At 45.1% G+C, this 23,107-nt stretch overlaps 1 protein-coding gene across 3 annotated transcripts in view; it reads right to left on the reverse strand.

Moving 5' to 3' along the window:
- Sufu (SUFU negative regulator of hedgehog signaling) overlaps window positions 1–22,518 on the reverse strand; it is a 91,329-nt gene extending 68,811 nt beyond the window's left edge. For 2 of the 3 annotated variants that reach the window (XM_048338346.1, XM_048338345.1), the window contains exons 1-2: window positions 22,128–22,518; window positions 17,316–17,450 (exon numbers count right to left, since the gene is read on the reverse strand). In XM_048338346.1, coding sequence (XP_048194303.1) covers window positions 17,316–17,450; window positions 22,128–22,309 — 317 coding nt within the window. In that variant the 5' untranslated portion in view covers window positions 22,310–22,518. The remainder of the gene's footprint in view (window positions 1–17,315; window positions 17,451–22,127) is intronic. The other variant, XM_048338348.1, reaches the window with a different exon arrangement.
- Window positions 22,519–23,107: the final 589 nt, after the last annotated feature.

A 23,107-nucleotide genomic window follows, 5' to 3' on the forward strand; every position in this document is an offset into this window, starting at 1 on the left:
AAAAAGGAGATGCTGACACATTCAATGAGGAGGATAACCTTTAAGACACTATGCCAAGTGAAATAAGCCAGACACACAACAAACATGTGGTTCCATTTATCTGAGGTACCTACAATAAACAAATCAATAGAGACAGAAATAGAAAAGAAGTTTTCAGTAGAGAACAGGAAATTATTCTTTCTTTCTTTCTTTTTTTTTTGCTAGTCCTGGGGCTTGAACTCAGGGCCTGAGCACTGTCCCTGGTTTCTTTTTGCTCAAGGGTAGCACTCTCCCACCTGAGCCACAGCGCCACTTAAGTTTTTTTCCTCTATATGTGGTGCTGAGAAATCAAACCCAGGGCTTCATGTATACGAGGTGAGCACTTTACCACTAGGCCATATTCCCAGCCTGGAAATTATTATTTTTAACAGGATAATGAAAATGGTGATAGCTGCACACCAGTGTGAAGATGCTTAATTCCAGTAAATCAGGTACCTAAAAATGGGGACGGGGCTGGGAATATGCCTAGTGGTAAAGTGCTCGCCTCGTATACATGAAGCCCTGGGTTCGATTCCTCAGCACCACATACATTGAAAAAAGCCAGAAGTGGCGCTGTGGCTCAAGTGGCAGAGTGCTAGCCTTGAGCGGGAAGAAGCCAGGGACAGTGCTCAGGCCCTGAGTCCATGCCCCAGGACTGACAACAAAAACAAAACAAATAAAAAAATTAAAAAAATTAAAAATAAAAATGGGGACGATGTATAGTATGTAAATTTTACCACAAACACATGGGTAATAAAAAGAATCATGAAATGAAAGTTCACAAAGTACAACTGAAAATATCTGAGTAGCTGGGTACAATGATATGCACTTATAGTCCCAGCTCCTCAGGAGGCTAAGGCAAGAGGACTGTTGGAGCTAGGCATCTAAGACCAGCCAGTGCGACACAGTGAAATCTCATCTCAAAAATATAAAGAACTGGGAATGTGGCTTAGTGGTAGAGTGCTTGCCTAGCATGCATGAAGCCCTGGGTTTGTTTCCTCATTTCCACATAAACAGAAAAAGCTGGAAGTGGTGCTGTGGCTCAAGAGATAGAATGCTAGCCTTGGGCAAAAGAAACTCAGGGACAGTGCTGAGAGCCCTGAGTTCAAGCCCCAGGACTGGCAAAAAATAAAAATAAAATAAAGGAATGAAGGGCTGAGGCAGAGTGGTGAGCGTGCTGGTAGGGAGAGAGAAGCTGGGCAGTGAGGAAGGCACATGTCATAGTCTTATTTTCGGCCTCCTTGGGCACTGGAAGGTCCAGGAGTGGACTCAGTAGGAATAAAGAGAGACTTCACAAGAGAAGATATAAAAATGGCAAAGAAACACATGAGGAAATGCTCAACATCCCTGCTAGTAAAGGAAATGCAAATAAAAACAACCCTGAGATACCACCTCACTCCAGTTAGAATGCCCTATACTCTGAACTCAGGCAACAACAAATGCTGGAGGGGGTGCGGGGAAAGAGGAACCCTTCTCCATTGTTGGTGAGAGTGCAAATTAGTACAACCACTTTGGAGAACAGTATGGAGGTTTCTCAAAAAGCTCAATATAGACCTACCCTATGACCCAGCCATACCACTCCTAGGCATCTATCCTAAACAGCAAAACCCAAGATATCAAAAAGACATTTGTACTTCCATGTTTATCACGGCACAATTCACAATAGCCAAAATATGGAAACAACCCAGATGCCCCTCCACAGACGAATGGATCCAAAAAATATGGCACTTATACACAATGGAATACTACATAGCGATTAGGAACGGTGAAATATTGTTATTCGCAGGGAAATGGTCAGAACTCGAACAAATAATGTCGAGTGAGACAAGCCTAGAACACAGAAAACAAAGGGGCATGATCTCCCTGATATATGACTGTTAACAAAGGGAGACGGAGAGACAGTAGAGACCAAGTCTGTGAATACTGTATATGTTCTTGATACATTGTATATTGTATATATGTCTACCTGACCTAGAGAAGGAATAGAAAAACAGGACGTAAGATATCACAAGAAATGTACACACTGCCCTACTATGTAACTGTACCCTTTTTGCACAACACCTTGTAAAAAATATTGTGTTCAATTAATAAACAAATAAAAAAAAGAAAATGAGTTCAAGCATATTCAACATATACTTGATGCGTAAAATACTAAAAAAAAAAAATCACATAAAATTATATCATACCAGGATTCAGTACTAGAGAGGGGTCTAGTGAAGTGGGTGCAATTGCAGAAGCTAAGCCAAGATAATGCCAAATTAACTCCATGTGTCTACCATTTCCTCATCTGCACAATTTGCATAGGACATTCTCCTCACTGGGCCAGCACAGTACCAGGTAGGAGCTAGCAACCTCACAGAGGCTCCACCATGCCCCTGTCCCTTCCTCTTCTTCATGTTCACTACACGTGGCTCCTGCTCATCACCCCTTGGAAGTATCTGCAGATGACACAGCTTCCCTAACACCCAGACTCTTACGAACTCCCAGACTCTGGGGCTTCATGGGTCCAGTACATCAAAAGTGGCCTGAATCTGCAAGCTTTGCCCAATTTCCTGGTCTTGAATCCCTCCCAAAGCCTTCCAACCCAGCCTGAGACTCTAGGACCACTATTATTTCAGTGAAAGTCATGATAGTGGAATTCAACAACAATCACTAAATAAACCCTTCAAAAGACAATGTTTTTGGGGCTGGGAATATGCCCTAGTGGTAGAGTATGAAGCCCTGGGTTCGATTCCTCAGCACCACATATATGGAAAAAGCCAGAAATGGTACTGTGGCTCAAGAGGCAGAGTGCTAGCCTTGAGCAAAAAGAAGCCAGGGACAGTACTTAAGCCTGGAGTTCAGTCCCGAGGATTGGCAAAAAAAGAAAAGGAAAGAAAAGAAAAAGACAATGTTTTCACTTTGACTAACTCACAACTATATTTCATTAACCATTTGTAAAAAAAAATTTTTTTGATCACAACATAAGTAACCATACTGAGTACTAAAGTTGTAATCCCAGCTACTCAGGAAATGAAGACCAGGAGGATCATGGCTCAAGGCCAGCCTGGTCATCTCAATCAATAGCTGAAAGCAGTGGTGTGCACCTGTCACCCCTGCTATGGTGGGAAGTAGAAACAGGATTGCCATCCAAGCCATCCTGAGCAAAAAGCAAGACCCTGTGTCAAAAAGAGCAAAAGGGCTAGGGTACAATTTGAGCAATAGAACATCTGCCTAGCAAGCATGAAGACTTGAATTCAAATCCCAGTGCTGAATAAAAAATACATCAGCCTAGGGCTGGGGGTGTAGCCCAATGGTAGAGCCAATTTGTACACAAGGTCCAGGTTCAACCTAGCACCACAAAGAGAGTGAAAGAGAGAAGGGAAGGAGGAAGGAAGGAAGGAAGGAAGGAAGGAAGGAAGGAAGGAAGGAAGGAAGGAAGGAAGGAAGGAAGGAAGGCAGGCAGGCAGACGCATGCATCAGGGGGACCACACTCACAAAGGGAAGTGGGAGTACGATGAGGCTGCAGTTTAACTGAGTTTCACATGCTTGCTTTCTGCTACAGCCTATCCAACAGATTCATGGAATGCGTTTGCCTCACTAAAGTAGCCCTTTTCTGAGACCCCTTGCCAAAGACCACATTCCCACAGCTAAGGAACACATTCCCACAGCATTCTTGAAGTTTAAAAACAGTAGCTTCTGGGACACATTCAACTGAGAATCTAGCCAAACAATGCCTCCTGGCTCCCAAGATTTTGGTGGCTTAACTCTATCTTGGGCGTTCAGTGAGCAAAGAACTTCCCAGACTAAGACACTGGATTTAAGAAATGCTCATACAAAGAGCAGCAGATGTTCTTGCAAGGTCGGCGGTCTCACAGTCAATGTTCCCTACTGGAGATCTACTGTAACTTCTCTCTCCTCCCAAACACCACTAACAACCTGTGGGTCCACCCTTGGGAGGTCCAAAGGTAATCAAGCATACTAGAAACCTCAATAGCTCTCACTCACCACTTGTGTCTTAAAGCAGTATCTTTAAAGTATTATAAAAAGTGAAAAGACAAGCTGGACCAATAGTGACCCAGATTGGGCCAGTTTTGCTTCCTGTGCACAGGTGTGTAGCTCTAGGGCTTCCTGTTGACATGGGAGCCAAAAGATCTGACCAGGGGCCTTTGTCTACCTACTCTTTTCTAGGATTCCAAGAAATCGGCTCCCCTGAAGATTGAGACACCTGGAATAGGAAAAAGCAAATCTTTATAGCATCTCAGTTCCCCAAGGGCAAAGACTGTACTTTTTGTGTGTTCTGTTCATGGGTACATGTTGTTAAAACTGAGCCGCACCAAATGGTAATGACAGTACCATTGTTTCCCAAGGGGATAATCAGGTCTCAATAAAAGCAACAAACAAGATAAGACAGTATTAAAAAGCAATGAGCTTCCTCTTAGTCTCTATCAAGGTCAGATTTAGGTATTTAAGTGGTATTACCTTTGGGTCACTTTTACTACTGCTTCCTTTTCAGAGAAGTAGAAGCAACATTCAGCACTTGTGCTCCACACTAGTGCTAGAGTCCTCTGCCACTGAAAAAGCTTCCTAAAATTCCACTCCTGCTCCCTCATCTTCATTCCATCCCTTTGCTTTCCTTACCCAATTATTTATTGAAAGTCATATATATTTTTGGGGGGGTAGTACTAGAGTTTGAACTCAGGACCTCATGCCCACTCAGCTTGTGTACTCGACTCTACCAAACGAACCACACATCCAACCCAGCTTTTTGCAGGTATTTTTTGGAGATGGAATCTTGTGAACTTTTCTGTGCAGGCTGGATTTGAACCGAAATCTTCCAGAGCTGAGCCTTCTGATTAGCTATGATTGTAGGTGTTAGCCCCTGGCACCTGGCTCCTTTTTCCTTTGCAACAATATTTCACTATATAGCCCAGAATGACCTCTTATAAACTCCTCCTGTCTCAGGCCTATTGAGTGTTGAGATTACAGGAAGGTACCACTACTGCTTTCAAACTGGGCAACATCATCTTGCTCCAGTGTCCTCTTCTTCTTCCTCCTCTTTGGTGTTCCTTTCTCTCTCTGTCTCCTCTCTAATTTTGTCTCTTTTTGTTTCTTACCTTTTTTAATGTGGTACTGAGGCTTGAACTCAGGGATAGAGCCACCTGCAACTTACTCATTTGTTCAACAAATATTTGGTACACTAAGGAAACATCAACACATAAAACATGTTCACACGCCGGGAATGGGGAGTAAGCCAAATAAAAAGTAAGCCAACTAAGTAAACAAAATAAGCTAGATAGTAATAACTAAATGCTTTAAAGAAGAGCTAGTCAGGAAAAGGAAGATGTTACTTTATGGAGGGGATACAGGGTTCCCATTTTATTTTTGTTTTTTTTTTTTTTGTTTTTTTTGGCCAGTCCTGGGGCTTGGACTCAGGGCCTGAGCACTGTCCCTGGCTTCTTTTTGCTCAAGGCTAGCACTCTGCCACTTGAGCCACAGCGCCACTTCTGCCCGTTTTCTATATATGTGGTGCTGGGGAATTGAACCCAGGGCCTCATGTATACAAGGCAAGCACTCTTGCCACTAGGCCATATTCCCCAGCCCCAGGGTTCCCATTTTAAAGATGTCCTCATTGACAGCAGGTATTTGAGGAAAGACCTAGGAGGTGAGGGAGTCAAGTGTGGGGCTGTCCTCTGGTAGATTTCCAAGTGTAGGGAAGACAAGTGCAAAGGCCCTGGGGCACAAGAGTGCCTGGCACAGCAAGGGAACCAGAGTGTGGTGAGCAGAGCAAGAAAGAGCAACAGAAGATGAAGTAAACACAAGTGAAGTGCATAGGCCCTTGGAGACTGTCATGACCTATGGCTTTCACTCAAGGGAGACTGGAAGCCAGTGGATGAATCTGAGCAGGGAATTGGCTGCATGAGATACTATGCGAAGTGTCCCTGGCCAAAGAACTGACACAAGACTAACAGATCTACATTGGCAAGGTTCCTGCCAATCTTATTCCCAAAGCTCAGTTACCACTTTCCTTCTGGGCCTCTTCTCTATGCAAAACTCCTGGTTACAAGAATGAAAAATTGTCAGACTGGCTCCAGGAGGGCGGGGATTCAGGGTGTGTGCAACTCGATACATTGGAAAAGCTAGAAAGGGAAGGAGAGGGGGTTAGGCAAGACGTGGTGTTCCTCTCAGTTTTCACTACATGTTTTTCCCTCTGCCAACCAAACTTTCAGAAGTAGTTAGGAGTCAAATCTCTCAAATGCAGAAAGCACAACCAGCCAGCTGTATTCCCTGGGGCAAGGGGCCTGCTCTGGGCCCTGTTCTCCAGCAGTTTCTTCTCCCCATTGTCCTGACCTTACACTGAACAACCTAAAGCCAGAGTCAGGCAAACTGAGAGTTAGAGAGAAAGCTCCAAGTGGCCCCAGGAACCAATGAAGATCAGTTCTAGAAAAAATACAAATACCTCCTCATTGCTGGCCTTCATGAAGTAAGGCTGATTCTGGGACCAGGGACTCTGAGACCTTAGTACCCTGTAATGGGGGCGGGAATCCTTGAGGGTCCCCAGTTCCTACAGACATGCTGGCAAAGGCTGGGAATGAACCATACTTTCTGGGAAGCTGCTACAAACCTAAGTTCTCACTAGTGAACAGGCAACTGGCTTAACCTCAAATGAGGGCTGATCCAAGATTCTGGACTCCTTCTGTAACTTAGGTCTCAAGAGATGATTCCACAAGGAGAAAGGCAGGTACTTAAGGGTCTGAGGTTCTATCACGCCCTCCGCACCACTGGTTTCCAGGGCCTTTCAGCCATGACTGAAGGTCTAAGGAGATCAGGACCAGGTCTGTGCTGTTCATTACCATAGATCTCCTGCCAGAACAACAGCCCAGTAATGACAGTATATCACAAAGGAAGGCTGGATCCTCCAAAGAAGAAGAGCCCATGATTAGTACTGCCTGCCTAACATCACCTGGCAAACCCTGTGCCAGGAAAGGGCAGCAGACCATCCTTTCTCCCAGATTCATTCAGCAGTCCTGCTCAAAACAGACAGTATTGTTACATAATAATACAGTATTATATTTATTACTCTAAATAAATTGCCCACTTATCTTAGTCAATTAAAACAGTGCACCCTTGCCTTGAGCAAAAAGAAGCCAGGGACAGTGCTCAGGCCCTGAGTTCAAGCCCTAGGACTGGCAACAAAAACAAAACTAAACAAAAAGAGGGCTGGGAATATGGCCTAGTGGTAAAGTGCTCGCCTTGTAAAACATTGCACCCGTCTTTGGATATTTGTGCCTATGACGATGAATATTATCTCCCTGAGTAAAGGAGCCTAGGGCAGGCTCTGTCTTTTGTATTCAAATAAGGGAGAATAAGACAGTTCATGGTGTCCAACTCTTGCTAACACCAATCACCCAATCTTAACAGGTTATTGGTAGGAGGAATGGTGATGGGAATTGTTTGTTGTTGCAAGCGTCTCACTATGTATCCCACAATGGCCTCAAATTCATGATCCTCCTACTTCCATCTCTTGAGTGTTGAAGTTAAAGGTATATGTCACCATGCTCAGCTCGATCTTGACCTTCATAAAAAGAACAGCAACAGGTACAACATGCCCTCAAGATTACTATTACCATGTTGAGAGTAAAGTTGTGGTTTCAGTAAAGGATCTAAGAAAAAGCCTAACTTAAAGTGTAACTCCATATGGTCTGTATGGACAAGTCATACCAGTCTTCCTTCCTTCCTTTCTTCCTTCCTTCCTTCCTTCCTTCCTTTCTGCCTTCCTTCCTTCCTCCCTCCCCCCCCTTCCTTCTTTCTGTTGGTCATGGCTAGCACTCTACCACCTTGAGCCCCAATGCTACTTCTGGTTTTCTGGTGATTAATTGGGCTGGCATCAAACCGTGATCCTCTGATCTTAGCCTCCTGAGTAGCTAGGATTACAGGTGTGAGCCACCAGCACCCAGCTATACCAGTCTCTCTCTTTTTTTTACAGGTTCAAATCTTTATTGTATGCCAGTCTTTCATAGTGTACCAGAAGGTACAATCTATCTCTAACTTAGGGTGCAGGTCCCTGTATCAGCTGGACTTTATGGAAGACACATCAATGGAGAAAATGAAAGTAGAGAACTCATGAGCCAGTCCCAGCTACGGCACGGGAAGGACTTCATGGATAGGTCCAGCATCTAATCAAGAAATCTAACACAATTACTGGCTTGAGAGGTGATCAAAAGGAAAATATATCAGAAAACACAAATGGTTCCACTGTCTGAACCTGTGATGTGAGAAAAAAGGCATGCATGGGGGGTGAGGAGAGGAAGGGAGGGAAGAAAGATGTTGAGCCCAATCTAGCCCGAAATCCAGCCAAGTGGAAGTGGCAACTTCAGCTTCAGGTAGAAGCTAAGCTGGGGCCTACCTTTTCTGGGCTAAGACCATAGGTGCCCCACTCTTTTTAGATGGCCCAGAACTATGTCCTTAATAGAGAATGTTAAAATTTCACATAGTCATCCTGAAACCAAACATCTCAAAGAGGAAAGGCAAAAAGGACTAAAGCTTCAGAGCGACCTGCCCTTCGCTAAGCCTGCAGAGCCCTTCCTCTAGCTTTACTGGGACAAGAACCTGCCATCTCTGCAGGTGGTTTATTAACAAAGCACTCTGATGAGAGCTTTGGGAGGAAAGCTTAGGCCCAATCAGACAGAAACCAAGCTCATAGACAGGTGTGTACGGCAAAGAGGAGATTTCTACTGAAAGCCCTAGTAGATGAAATGTTACATTAGAAAGTTTCTGCAAGCCAAGCTTTAAGCAGGGAAAATTAGTATTTCTTAATTGTAGCAGATCAAGGCCACACTAAATTGCAAATGAAGAAGCTAAATCTAGGGTTTTAATAAATAACTTGTATAGTGCAGAGTCCAGTAAAGAATATGAAGGGAAAAGAAAGCTCTCCACCAAGCAAGTAAAAGTAGCCACAGGGAAGCAGCCAACAGCAGTTGTCCAGCCCCCAAAAGGGGCCAGGACAACTCCTAACTCCACTGGGCATAGTTGTCTTTGAGTCAGCAATTATGAGACATGGCCTGGAACTCCCATGGTGGTGAGATGGGGCTGCTAGCATTCACGCCAACTCCTCACAAAGGCTGTCTTTGGAGCCAGCACAGTGCATACAGCAGATGATCTGCCCTGGTGGAATCCCACCAGAGAAGTCTGCTTCATTCATAAACACATTCTTCAAGCCTCATAGGCTACCTTAGGCCCCTTGTAGTTTTGTTCAGTCAGAGGTGTTGGTAGCAAGAGCAGCCAGAAATCCTCAGAGAAGCACTGAAACTGCCTCCTCCACAGAGCCACATATTCCCACATTCCATCCACAGCTGCCTGGCCACAAAGGGAAAGACCAGAGCTACAGGCTCTGACAAGCACTTTGCAGCTGAGGCTCATCTGTCTGACACCTTCTGGGACCAAGGACTTGGACAGGACAGTGTCTCCTGTTGAAGTCAGTTGAGGGTAACCTCTGGCTTCCTAGAAAAACACTCTACTTTCTCCTGTGGTTTCCCCAAACTGGAATTTGCACCATCTCTCCAGCTTTAGAGACAACCTCTTCAGAGCCTTTTGATCTACTGAGAGAAGGTGAGAGTAGGAGAGTGGTTACTAGTGGCCAAGGAGAGTAAGAGAGAGGGATGGAGGGAGGCTGCTCAATGGGAACTAAGTTACAGTTTGATGGAACAAGAAGTTCTGATGTGCCATTGCATGGTTAAGTAACTATAGATAATAATTTACATTTCAAAAAGCAAAATGATAGAATTTTAAACATATGGGCTACAAGGAATAAGATAGATGTGTTGAAACTGATTTAAACATTACACAATTTATACATATGTCAAGCACATCAGGATATATTCCATCACACAACTTCTATTTTATTACTGTGTCACTTGAAACACACCTGAACAATTTTTATGCCTTTATCAGTTAAAAAAATAAATTTATTACAATGGCAGGGTATATGGGGCCCTGGGTACAATCCATAGCACTCAAATATTTTTTAAAAGTAATTTATTTATTTGTTTACTTATTTATTTATTTTTGTCAGTCATGGGGCTTCAACTTGGGGCCTGGGCTCTGCCTTGAGCTTTTTTGCTCAGGCTTGGCCCTCTACCATCTTGAGCCACAGCACTACTTCTGGCTTTCTGGTGGTTAATTGGAGATAATTGTCATTCCTGTTCCAGCAGGCTTTGAACAGTGATTCTCAGATCTCAGACTTCTGAGTAGCTAGGATTACAGGCATGAGCCACAGGCATCTGGCTAAAAAAGTAACTTGTAATCCCCACTGCCTAAATAAGTAAGGAAAGTTCGTGATACTCTTATCTCCAATAAACCATCAAAAAGCAGAAGTGGCACTGTGGCTAGAGCGCTAGCCTTGAGCTGAAGAGCTCAGGGACAGTGCCCAGATGCAGAATACAAGCCTCAAGACTGACAAAAAGAAAGATCCTACTAGAAGGAAGCATAGGCAGGCACTGAACAAATGCTGCTGAGTCAAAAATGGGAAGGCAATATAGCACTTTGGCTAAGAATACAAGCTTTGGGGTCACCAGATCTGGCTTCTAACTTACTAGCCATGCAACAAACGTCTCAGAGTTTCTGTATCTATTCATAGAAGAGAATAAGAATTCTTTAGGTCACAAAATTACCGTGACTATAAAATAAAATGATTTTTATTGAGCCTCATACTTTTTTTTTTTTGGCCAGTCCTGGGCCTTGGACTCAGGGCCTGAGCACTGTCCCTGGCTTCTTCCCGCTCAAGGCTACCACTCCGCCACTTGAGCCACAGCGCCGCTTCTGGCCGTTTTCTGTATATGTGGTGCTGGGGAATCGAACCTAGGGCCTCGTGTATCCGAGGTAGGCACTCTTGCCACTAGGCCATATCCCCAGCCCCAAGCCTCATACTTTTGTTGAGCTTTTTTTTTTTTTTTGGCCAGTCCTGGGCCTTGGACTCAGGGCCTGAGCACTGTCCCTGGCTTCTTCCCGCTCAAGGCTAGCACTCTGCCACTTGAGCCACAGCGCCGCTTCTGGCCGTTTTCTGTATATGTGGTGCTGGGGAATGGACCCTAGGGCCTCGTGTATCTGAGGCAGGCACTCTTGCCACTAGGCTATATCCCCAGCCCTTTTGTTGAGCTTTTGACACTCATAGCTAGTACTCTACCACTGGAGCCACTTCTGGTTTTTTGCTGGTTAATCAGAGATAAGAATCTCTGGAGTTTATCCCTCCCAGCTGATTTTGAACTACAATCCTCAGATCTCAGCTTACTGAGTAGCTAGGATTACAGGCATGCCCACCTTGGCTTGATAATTTTACATAAAGAATTTAGCTTCACATCTTGGGAGCCACTGCAGATCTGACAGCATAACTGAAAGTCAGTCTCTCCACTGTGCTCCCAGATCATGTTCTACTGTCTTGGCTTATAGCATTAATTGATATTACAAGATCTCTTCATGTTCCCCATGCTTCTGGAATGTAAACACCCTGTAACAGAAATTATGTCTTACAATTTTATTCTGAGATGTCTATTATTTCATTCAGTGTCTACTACAAAATAGGTGACTAATAAAAAAAGAAAGGAACCAATGTTTCTATTCTTTTCTTGAGAATGAGAAAACAAAAAGCAATAAAATGACACAGGAGATGTATATGCCATAGTTTCAATCCAGGACCTTTTAGCACTTAAGGTAAATAGCAGAATTCTCACATTTCTGACTTTGGTTTCATGTACTAAGTTAAAAGGGAATCTGTACAAAAATAAAACAAGAAAAAAACAAAAACAGAAGAAAAAAAAAGGAGGGAATCTGTTAAAACCCATTTTAATGAGACCTGACCACATAAAATGTTTGCAAAAGAAAGTTTTTCTTCAAGAAACTTATCAGAGCCAGGGCCTGATCATAGGCTCAGGTCTATAATCCTAGCTACTCAGAGGCTGAGATCTGAGAATTGAGGTCCAAAGCTAGCCTGACAAGAAATTAATCTCCAATTAATCAACAATAATCTCTGATTAATCAACAAAAAAAAATGGAGATGTGGCTAAAGTGGTAGAGAACCAACCTTTAGCAAAAAAGCTAAGCAAAAGCTTGAAGCTCTGAGTTCAAGCTCCACTACACACACACACACACACACACACACACACACACACACACACACACACACACAGAGAAAAAGAAATTTACCAGAATCAAGAAGAAGCCAGTCACATCTGCACAAGGCCAATTATAAAGGTACTTTTGACCACATAGGGGAGAACCAGAACTGGGTGAATGAAAACATTTCCTTCCATGTTTTACTAGAGATGCTGGGAGCACTACACTATAAAGATGAGGTGTGAGCCCAAAGAGATGTCCAAACACATTATCGTATAGAAATAACCAACATGCAAGAGTCTAATATTAAACTAGGAAAAATAATAAGGAGGACCCTACCTCAAATGCAGATGTTAAAACATGGACCTTTCTCTACTACATTTGTCATCTTACTTTGAGCTTTAGATTCATACCTGATAAGTAGATAGATTGGAAGAATCCTTAAGCTACATAGGAAATAGTTTCCTTTTAACCATAATAAATCTGTCAACAAAAACGTATAAAATAGTTGCACCAAATGCACACTGCAGGTTCTTATTAAAAATATAAATTAAAATCTAACATGGTCCTTTTACGCTCCACATCTGTTTGCTATTCTATCTCTATTTATTAACATTATAATGCAGGGTCCCCATTTCATATAAGATTAAGTCTCTGTTCCCAAACCTTCTGCAAAGATTTGGTAAGATCTTCTCCAAAGATTTGGTAAGTGGTACAGGCAGGCCCAGACATTGTTTCCATCATGCCAACATAGGATAACAAGAGATCTTAATAAGATTGTAAGGGCTGGGGATATGGCCTAGTGGCAAGAGCGCTTGCCTCGTATACTTGAAGCCCTGGGTTCGATTCCCCAGCACCACATATACAGAAAATGGCCAGAAGTGGCACTGTGACTCAAGTGGCAGAGTGCTAGCCTTGAGCAAAAAGAAGCCAGGGACAGTGCTCAGGCCCTGAGTCCAAGGCCCAGAACTGGCAAAAAATAAAAAATAAAAAAAATAAGATTGTAAAAATAGCCATCACCTAAACCCCATTACTAACAACAACAAAAAATAAGATTGTAAAACACTGAGCATACAACATAGAAGACACTAAGAACTATAACAAAGTGGGAAAAAAGGCTATTACCATCTTTACCATATCATTGTCTAAAAATTAGCTTCTACACAGTAGAGACCCCGACAATGGCGCCCAATGTGGGGCACGAGGAAGCGTAGGTTTAAGCTTTAGACGACCCAAGGTAAGGGTATCCCCAAAAAGATGGGGCAATCTCACACTAAAAGTGAAATTCGTCGAGCCAAGCCAAACGAGTTCTGAGATAAGGGTATCCCCGCAAAGATGGGGCAATCTCACACTAAGCTTTAGACGACAGGAAAATGAACAAAGACTGTTTAAGGAAGAAGACAGGAGGGGTGTGAAGTGGAGTAGAGTGGAACCAGACGGACTGGAGGAGCAGAGTGGAGAGCTGAACCCAGCTGCCTGGAGGAGTGGTGCAGAGGCCACTGGAGCCGGCCGGAGGAACGAGATGGAACGGAGAACCGACCTGGCCGGGCCCAGAAGCAAGTGCCAGGGAGTTCGCGTGCCTCAAGGGCATCCGCCCCTGGAACAAGAGTGGCCTGGTGTGGGACGCGGCCTCCCACCAGTGCGGCAGCAGGTGAGCGGCGAGTGGCGGCGCCACTGGGGACCAGAGAGCCCGCGAGGGAGCGCATGGGGCGGAATGGCGGTGCGGGCGCTGGTGCAGGACAACACGCAGCTGCTTGTCAACGGGCTGTGGGGCCCTGGCGGGAGCACGTAGCACAGAAATGGTGGCCTCGAGAACGCCAAGGACGCGACCTGCTGCTGGGAGCTGAGGAGCTCCATCGAGGACAGCTGCCCCGCGCAGTAATAGTACTCCCTCTTGAGTGTCAATCTCTCCTTCCCCCCCATTAAAACAAAAAGGGGGAGATGTGGGGCACACCTGGAAGTCAACTAGCTGGCCCCGCCTGTTTCTCAGTCTTGGGTCCACGTGTGGCTAAGATGGCGGCGCCTAACAACGCGCAGCTGCTGCAAGTGTCTTTGGTTATAATCTGGAGGCGGCTCTGTGGGCTGTGATGCCCTGGCTCTTCCACCCTTGATGGACAGCTCATGCCTCCCCTTCCTGCCGATCTTAGACCTGATTGGCTCCTGTGCCTTATATTAGTGGCACGTACTTCCCCAATAAACAAGATCTTGCACCGACTTGTCTCCCAGGCCGTCTGATTGTCCTCCAGTGAGGGAGGGCTGGGTGCGGGTGGTCTGCCAGCCCTTTCCTTTCTTGGCTTGTCCGGTCAGGGCCCGCACCTTCCCCGTCTCTCCCGCGGGTCGGGGGAGCGCGGCGGGGGGGGGGGGGGTGTTTGTGTGTATGTGTGTGTGTGTTTGCTTGCCAGTTCTGCGGCTTGAACTCAGGGCCTGAGCACTGCCCCTGGCTTCTTTTTGCTCAAGGCTAGCACTTTACCATTTGAGCCACAGTGCCACTTTTGGCTTTTTCTATATATGTGGTGCTGAGGAATCAAACCCAGGGTTTCATATATACAAGGCAAGCACTCTACCACTAGGTCACATTCTCAGTACCCTCCGGAGACTCTTCCAATTAACCACTCAAAAACTGGAAGTGGCACTGTGGCTCATGTGGTGCAGTGCTAGCCTTGCACACAAAGTGGCTCAAGGACAGTGCCCAGGCCCTGAGTTTAAGCTCCACAACAGAAAGAAAGAAAGAGAGAGAGAAAGAGAGAGAGAGAGAGAGAGAAAGAAAGAAAGAAAGAAAGAAAGAAAGAAAGAAAGAAAGAAAGAAAGAAAAGAAAGATGGATTCTGGGGCCAGAATCCCTGGATTTAAATCCCATTCTGCCATTTCTTTTTTTTTTTTTTTTTTATTCTTACTTTTTTTTTTTTTTTGCCAGTCCTGGGGCTTGGACTCAGGGCCTGAGCACTGTCCCTGGCTTCTTCCCGCTCAAGGCTAGCACTCTGCCACCTGAGCCACAGCGCCACTTCTGGCCGTTTTCCATATATGTGGTGCTGGGGAATCGAACCGAGAGCTTCATGTGGAGGAGGCAAGCGCTCTTGCCACTAGGCCATATTCCCAGCCCCCCACTCTGCCATTTCTAACAAGTGAGGTTAAGCAAGTTGTAGAACCTCCTTGTTTCCTGGTTTCCTTATGTGCAAATTGGGATGAATATTAGTTTATTCATGAATTATTATGAATACCAGTTTAATTGTGTTACTGTGAAAATTAAATTCATTAGTAATATATACATGCAAAAGAATTGGAAGAGTATTTGGCTTATAATCAGTGCTTAACAGATGTTACTAGCTTTTATAACTATCCCAATTGTAACTATTGTCTTAGAAGATTTACAATTAAGTTGATTAAGTTTAACTTGGTATTGAAATGTATTTGCTTTCTTCTAGCACAAATTAATTGTTTGGAGGAAAAAAGAAAAGGCAAGGAAGATTTAGAAGTGTGCAGGGAAACAAATGGAAGCAGACCAGTATTTTAAAAACAAAAGTGAAATGAGGTCAGGTGATAGTGGCTCAAACCTGTAATCCTAGCGACTCAGAGGCTGAGATCTGAAAACCAAGATTCAAAGCCCGCACAGGAATGAAAAGTCCATGCAACTGTTATTTCCAGCTAACTACCATAAAGCCAGAAGTGGAGCTGTGGTTCAAGTGACAGAGCACTAGCCTTAAATCTAAAGAACAGCACCCAGGGGCCTAGGAATGTGGCTTAGTGGTAGAGTGCTTACCTAGCATGCATGAAGCTCTGGGTTCAATTCCTCAGTACCAAATAAACAGAAGAAGCCAGAAGTGGAGCTGTGGCTCAAGTGGTAGAGGGCTAGCTTTGAGCACAGAGAGGTTCAGGGACAGAGCCAAGGCCCTGAGTTCAAGCCCCAGAACCAGCAAAAAAAAATAAAAAAAAGAAAAGCACCCAGGCCTTAAAGTACTGACAAGAAAGAGAGAAAGAAGGAAGGAAAGAAAGAAGGAAGGAAGGAAGGAAGGAAGGAAGGAAGGAAGGAAGGAAGGAAGGAAAGAAAGAAAGAAAAAAGAAAGTAGATGTATCTCCAGCACCACCCTTCTAAAAAGAAGAAAGTGGGTAGCCAAGTGCCAGGCATGACATATACCTACAATCTCAAGTACTTGGGAGTGGACTGAGGTGGAAGATTGTAAGCTTAAGTCAGTTTAAGTAACTCAACAAGACTCCATAAAGAAGAAGATGAAGAAGAGAAGGGGAAGAAAAAGGAGGAGGAGGAGACAAAAACCCCACCAGCAGCAGAGCAAGAAGCAGTGAAGAAGAGAAAAATTAAAATAATGTTAGGTGCTTTGGCACATGGCTATAGTCCAAGCTACTCAAGGGGCTGAGACAGGAGGATTTCTTGAGCTGAGGATATCCTAGACAACATACCAAGACATTATCTCAAAAACTAAAACAAAGCCAGGAACCAAAGGCTCATGTCTATAATCCTAGCTACTCAGGAGGCTGAGCTCTGAGGATCAAGGTTCAAAGTCAGACTGGGCAGTCTGTGAGACTTTTATCTCAAATTAAGCACCAAAAAAGCCAGAAGTGCAGCTGTGGCTCACATGGTAGAGTGCTAGCTTTGAGCACAAAAGTTCAGGAACATTTCCCAAGCCCAAGACTCACACATAAAATAAATAATAAAAAGTAGATAAGGAGGATAAAGGGATATATATATATATAGAGAGAGAGAGAGAGCAAGTAGAAAATGTTAAATGACAGAATTTGGGGTGTAAGTAGATCAGTCTTTGCTATAGAACTTAATTTTGCTTTATGTTGAAAATTTTTCAGGCTGGGGATGTAGCTCCAAGATAGAGTGCTTACCTAGCATGCACAAGGTCTTGAGTTCAATCCCCAGTACCACAAGGAAAAGGAAAAAGAAAAAAACAAAACCATAAATTTCTGTGTTAAACTAAGAGGAGAAAAGGAAACATATAGAGGCATCAACCCAAGTTTGAGATCCAACTCCACAGAAGGGCTAGAAAAACCTAATGGCTTTTTCTATACTATACAATGTTCACATTTGGACCACTACAACATGAAAAGAAGGCAAGAACCTATAGGTCCCACTTCAGAAGTGGCATCCTCACAGCAGTGACCCTATTACCCCTGTTCAAGAAAACCTCAGAAACAGGCTCAAGCCTAAAGAATGGCAGGTGGAGGGTGAGTAGGTGGGCATACACTCACTCGTGTACTCTGTTGTCACCATAGAGATCGCTCAGGCCAAAGCTGATATAGTGCCAGTGCTCAGGGATGTTGGCAGAAGGGCTCCCCACGTTCCTGTACATGCTAACATAGTCCAAGGGGTCTGGGCCTCCCAACCTGCAAAAGATAAAACATAAGTGTCAGTGTGAGCCTGGAAACCAGACAATGTCAAACTGGGAGGATCTGCTTTGCAAAACCCAAGGGTCCTATCCTGGAGGGACCTAAGGTGAAAAGTAACTAAAGGGAGGCTACATCTCTCTAGGGATAAGCAGTTGAGGCTACCCTATTTCATATGTATAAAAAGCTCCATTCTTTTACCTCCAACAAGCAAAGCCACTTTTAGAAATAAAACAAACGGGGTGGTTGCCCATTTTGCTTTCTCCTGTTTCAAATTACCGATCCTAAATGGAATTGGCAAGGATTAATGCTTCTTCTTGGTGCCTGTAAACATGCCAAGCTTCAAGGCAAGAGGTACATCGGTCAATCAATTGGCCTCTGCTGAATGACCATCCGGAGCATCCCCAATGGGCATTGTTCCTGGAAGCAGAGGCTCCCCTCCACTCCTGCCTCTTGGACAGCTAGTTCCTGAAAGACTATATTGTGTCCTATGTTAATTACAGTTTGTTCTAAACACACCCAAAGCCTCTAGTCGGTACAGACCCTGGTCTACACATAGACCAAAGCTGCTCTTTTATCATTGTAAGTGACAAAGGCCAAACTTAGGCTGGCTCAGCTCTGAGCAGAGCTGCCAGCAAGAGCCAAGCTAAACCCTATGAGTGCCAGCATCCAGAAGAGGATCTCAGGAGACTGCTAACTCAAAGGAGAGCTGGGACAATAATAATTTGTGGCCTCTAGGGACCACATTAAATTTCCTCCATAATTCCAACAGAGAAGCAATTGAGAAAGATTCAGTCATTATATCACTCTGAGGATTTAGTTCAATAAGGATTCTCTTTAGGAGGGTAATTAGTACTTTAAAAAAAAATCCTGCTTTCCTTCAGAAAGGATATACACCATCAGCAGACAGAATTCTACATTTGGTCTATAAACACTATTTGAGCTGAGCACCAGTGGCTCACACCTATAATCATACCTACTCAGGAGACTGAGATCTGAGGAACTCAGTTCGAAGCCAGCCAAATCCATAAGACTCTTACCTCCAATTAACCAGTAAAAAGACACAAATGGAGGTGTGGCCAGCCTTCAGGGAAAAAGCCAGGCAAGAGCACAAGCCCTGAGATCAACCCCCAGAGCTGGCACCAAAAACAAAAACTACTATTTGAGCTGCCTCCACTGTCTAACCACTCCACAAAATGCACTCTGCAAATGAGATAGACTACTAACAATCAAATAAAAGACCTGGTACAGACAAACCCAGTAAGTATGCCAGGACCATGCAATTCAAACCCTATTTAAAAGCCATAGGTCTGGTTTTATCTTCTTTGTCAGGCTATTATTTGCCTTTGTAAAAATCCTTATTCTCTGCTAGGAAATGGTGTTATTTATAGATCTTGTAAGAAAGTTACTAGGAATAGCTTAGAAACTCAACTGAATTAGGAAAAGGGACAAATCTCCATGTCTCTTAACTCTGATGCCACCAAAAGACCTGACTAATTCTAGAACCAGTGGGATTTAGAAGTTCTTGAGGGAAAGAAGAAAAAGGGCAGAACTCTCTGGAAGGACCTCAGAATAGACAAGAATGACTACAAATCCCATATTTCCTCTGGTTTCCTGCTGCAAAATCCCAACCATGTCCTTCCTATAGCCTGAGTCCATCGAACAACAAGCAATGAACCTGTATTCACGGTCCCCTGTCCTGCCATATCACTGCAATTCTCCTTCTGACCAAGACTCCCAAGAGCGGTCACATCAAGGAGGTGCTTTACAAAGAGCGGAGGAATAATCAAGAGTCAAGCAAAGCTAACCTCATCCCAAAGGTCTGCTCTACTATGCAAATACAGATATGGAAAATCATTATATTCTTTTTTTTTTTTTTGCCAGTCCTGGGGCTTGGACTCAGGGTCTGAGCACTGTCCCTGGCTTCTTTTTGCTCAAGGCTAGCACTCTACCACTTGAGCCACAGCGCCACTTCTGGCCATTTTCTGTATATGTGGTGCTGGGGAATTGAACCCAGGGCCTCATGTATACGAGGCAAGCACTCTTGCCACTAGGCCATATCCCCAGCCCAAAAATCATTATATTCTGTACTTAGAAAAACATGTTATCGGGGCTGGGGATATAGCCTAGTGGCAAGAGTGCCTGCCTCGGATACACGAGGCCCTAGGTTCGATTCCCCAGCACCACATATACAGAAAACGGCCAGAAGCGGCGCTGTGGCTCAAGTGGCGAGTGCTAGCCTTGAGCGGGAAGAAGCCAGGGACAGTGCTCAGGCCCTGAGTCCAAGGCCCAGGACTGGCCAAAAAAAAAAAAAAAAAAAAAAAAAAAAAGAAAAACATGTTATCAAAGGGCCAGGGCATATCTTATCTTTTAACTCTGAACAAATAACTGCTCCCCACAGGTGTCTTTGCTTTAATCCCTTTAAGGGACCCCAAGCCAAAGAGCAACCCTTCAAAAGCAAAAGGAATCCCAAGATACCCTAGGCAACAACCAGGCCCAGGTACCCTAAGTCAGTCATCCTGCTATAAGGACTGAAGAGGCTGATGGGATCCCAAATGTGAGGGCTAGGAATGAATGCCAGTATCCTAACTTTGTAAACTCCTAGATCTTTGAAAGAACTAGTTTTGGAGCTGTTCCCTCTTAGACGTTTCTGCATCTAGACAGCATTTCTAATCTCACAACTGTGTTTTACAATCCTCACTTGTCATTGCACCCTAGCCCATCTCTGAAAATAGGGCCTGGCTAATAAGCATGAGGCAGAAAAAAAAAATTCCCTAACCATTTTAGTCCTTTGTATGATGTTTTGACACCTTTCACACATAACTTTATTCTAGAGAGCCACTTGGGTGACAAAAACAGTTGTTAGATTCTGTGCAGGGATTTCTCCTCATATTGACATGAGACCTAAACAAAGAACAAGGCAAAGCCAGCACCACTTTTCTCATGACACAGGGAAAGTTCATCACAAGGGTTAAATGTAGAGGTACAATTAGGATGGGTGATTAAGTTAGCAAGAGCTCATAAGCACTCTTCAAATCTCCTTTCAACCTAAGAAGAGTTTGTCTGACAGAGAGGACTGCACTGCCAGCCATACCTGCTCTTGGTTTACCTGGACAGAGGAGGCTGCTCCCTACGGCCCCTGCCTTAGAGAGCAGGTGGCTGTTCTGACTCTCCACCCTATCAGCCTTCTCACCATCCTTTCAGTGACCCAATAAGCTCACCTCAGCCAGGTACAGCCTAATGACTGCCATCTCCATAGGCAGTAAGAGACTGCTTATGCTGATTGAGGAGAGAGACTCCGGCCTAAAAGAGAAGGTAAGCAACAAAGACATTCACTACCTCTTTCAGGTCTATGCTTTACAACAATCCAAGCAGGATGTGCTGAAGGAGTCCCTGGACAGATTCAAGCAATTCCTCACTCAGCTTTTGGTCCAGAAACTATGAGGACAGGCAGTGTTCCATAGACCCCATAACACCTGTTTGCCCGAAGGTTGAAAAAGGTTACAAAGAGGAATGGAAAATCAGAAAACATCATCCCTACTCTCAAGGGCAGCTCTTCTGTAAAATGGTCTTTAAAAAAGCAATTTGAGGCGTACCCCGAGCATCCCCCCAAAACTGCTGCTTAAATTCTTGCACTGTGGACAGTAAACTCCACTTCTTCCCTCCCTGCCCAGGGTTCAGCTCTTCATCATATTTACCTGACTAGAAGTAGGAAGCTGTGCTCTTCTTCCACAAACCATAGTTCTCCCTGCCCTATTTTTTGTTTTGTTTTTTAATCCGGTCTGATTCTGCCTTTTTTTCTTTCACTATTTTTATTAGCATACATTAATAGTTCAAGGGGGTTTCACTGTGATAATTTTACATATACGTACAGTGTACTTTGAGCAAGTTCATCTTCTCTATTATATAGATCTTTTCTCTCCCCTGCCCCCCTTCAGTGTTTGGTGGGTTTCATTATCCAGCCTGTTAACTTGCTGCAAAGCAGCTACATGACCAAATGGGAAGCTCTTGCAGAATGAAAACAGTGCAGAGTAAGCAAAAGTTTATCAGGAAAGGTTGCTCCATCCAACTTCAAAAGCAACAGCTTCTAACTAATAGGACTTCAGAAGTCATCAAGAAGGTATCCAGAACAGACCACCTCCTCAGTTCTTCAAAAGCACAGCTCCCTCGTTGTGCTAAACCCCTCCAACCTGATGGAGAGTCTAGGGGACTCCAGACCCTTCCCTAGTCGAAGCAGTCTCGGGCCCACGGTGCTTGTTCAACTTCGCTCTTCCAAAGCCCTCAGGCTCCCCGAGCCCCGCCTCGCCTCCCCCATCCCACTGCAGTCGCTCCCCCTTGGCTTCCCCTCGACCACTAATGACCCCCTCAGGAGCCCCCTCCTTTCACCACGTTTACAAAGTTCCCTCTCACACCGTTCCCCCTCCGCTCCTATACACACCCCCAGTTCCCACTCAATTCTCCTAATCCCGGTTAACCCTTCACTACCCACAGGATCTGTTTAACCCCTTTGTCCCCATTCCTAACTTCAGTCCTCACTCCTTCCCTCACAGCAGGAAGTTCTCCCTCCAAGTGCTTTTAACCATTCTCCTCCTCCTCCCTCTCCCCTAAACTACTTGGTCCCCGGTGCTCTGAGCTCTCCCAGCGGGCCCCTGTCCACCCCCCCGGCCCAGGGCATACCAGTACTTGACGATAGCGGTAACCTGGAGCGGGTTCGGTTGGTCAGGGTAAAGGCGGCGGCACTCTCCGTAGATAGCGTGCAGACCCGGGGGGAAGAGTGAGGCAAAGGCTGGAGTGCCAGTAGGGCCGGGGGCCGGGGGCGCGGTGGGGCCGGGGGCGCCGCTAGGCCGCAGCTCCGCCATCAGGGCGCGTAGTGTGCTGAGGGGACCCGAGAGGGTGGAGGAGGAAGAGCGCACTGACCGGCCAGCGGACAGACTCGACGAGTGCGACTACCGGAGGCGAAGGGGGCTGCAGCGAGGTCTAGCTCCGAGCCTGCGCGCGGTGCCCGGTCCACCCGAGCCGTCGCCGCCGCGGAGTCTGCCAGAGGGTGCCGCGGGGCCGCGGGGAGCTCAGGGGGGCGGAGCCCAGGCGCGCCCTGTCCCAGTATCCATTGGTTAGAGTCCTTGTCAGTCACAAGTGGGGAAGGCGTGATTCGGCGATAGGCCCGCCTCCTTCTCCTTGTGTTGGGAGCGTCCCAAGGCTCTAGGCCTCCCCCTAGTGATAGGAGGTACCCTGGTTTAAAGAGTCAAGATCCTTAAGAGGGTGAGGGTGCTAGGGTCCCACGAAGAGAAAAGCGCCGCTTATCACCCACTGTTAATTTGCTGTCATGCTGATGACAATTTAAACATAAATCTGACAACAGATTGAGTCATTCGCCCCTCTGACTTTAATTTTAATAGATTATAAATTTTAATATTTCTTAGCGTCATTGACAAAAGGGTCCCTTTGACAGAAGGGAGGAAGGGGAGGAAATGAGAAATATGCACTGGGCACTTTCAAATATATCACTTCAACTCTATTTTCCAACTTATCACGATCAATTCTAGCTCCCTAGAATTGCTAGCAGTTCCTAAGCCCATAGATGATGTTTTAAATACACACACACACACACACACACACACACACACACACCTTAGTCGTTCCAAATGCCAGTTCCCAAT

Source organism: Perognathus longimembris, chromosome 2 (genome assembly GCF_023159225.1).
Source record: "Perognathus longimembris pacificus isolate PPM17 chromosome 2, ASM2315922v1, whole genome shotgun sequence".
Classification (NCBI taxonomy): Eukaryota; Metazoa; Chordata; class Mammalia; order Rodentia; family Heteromyidae; genus Perognathus; species Perognathus longimembris.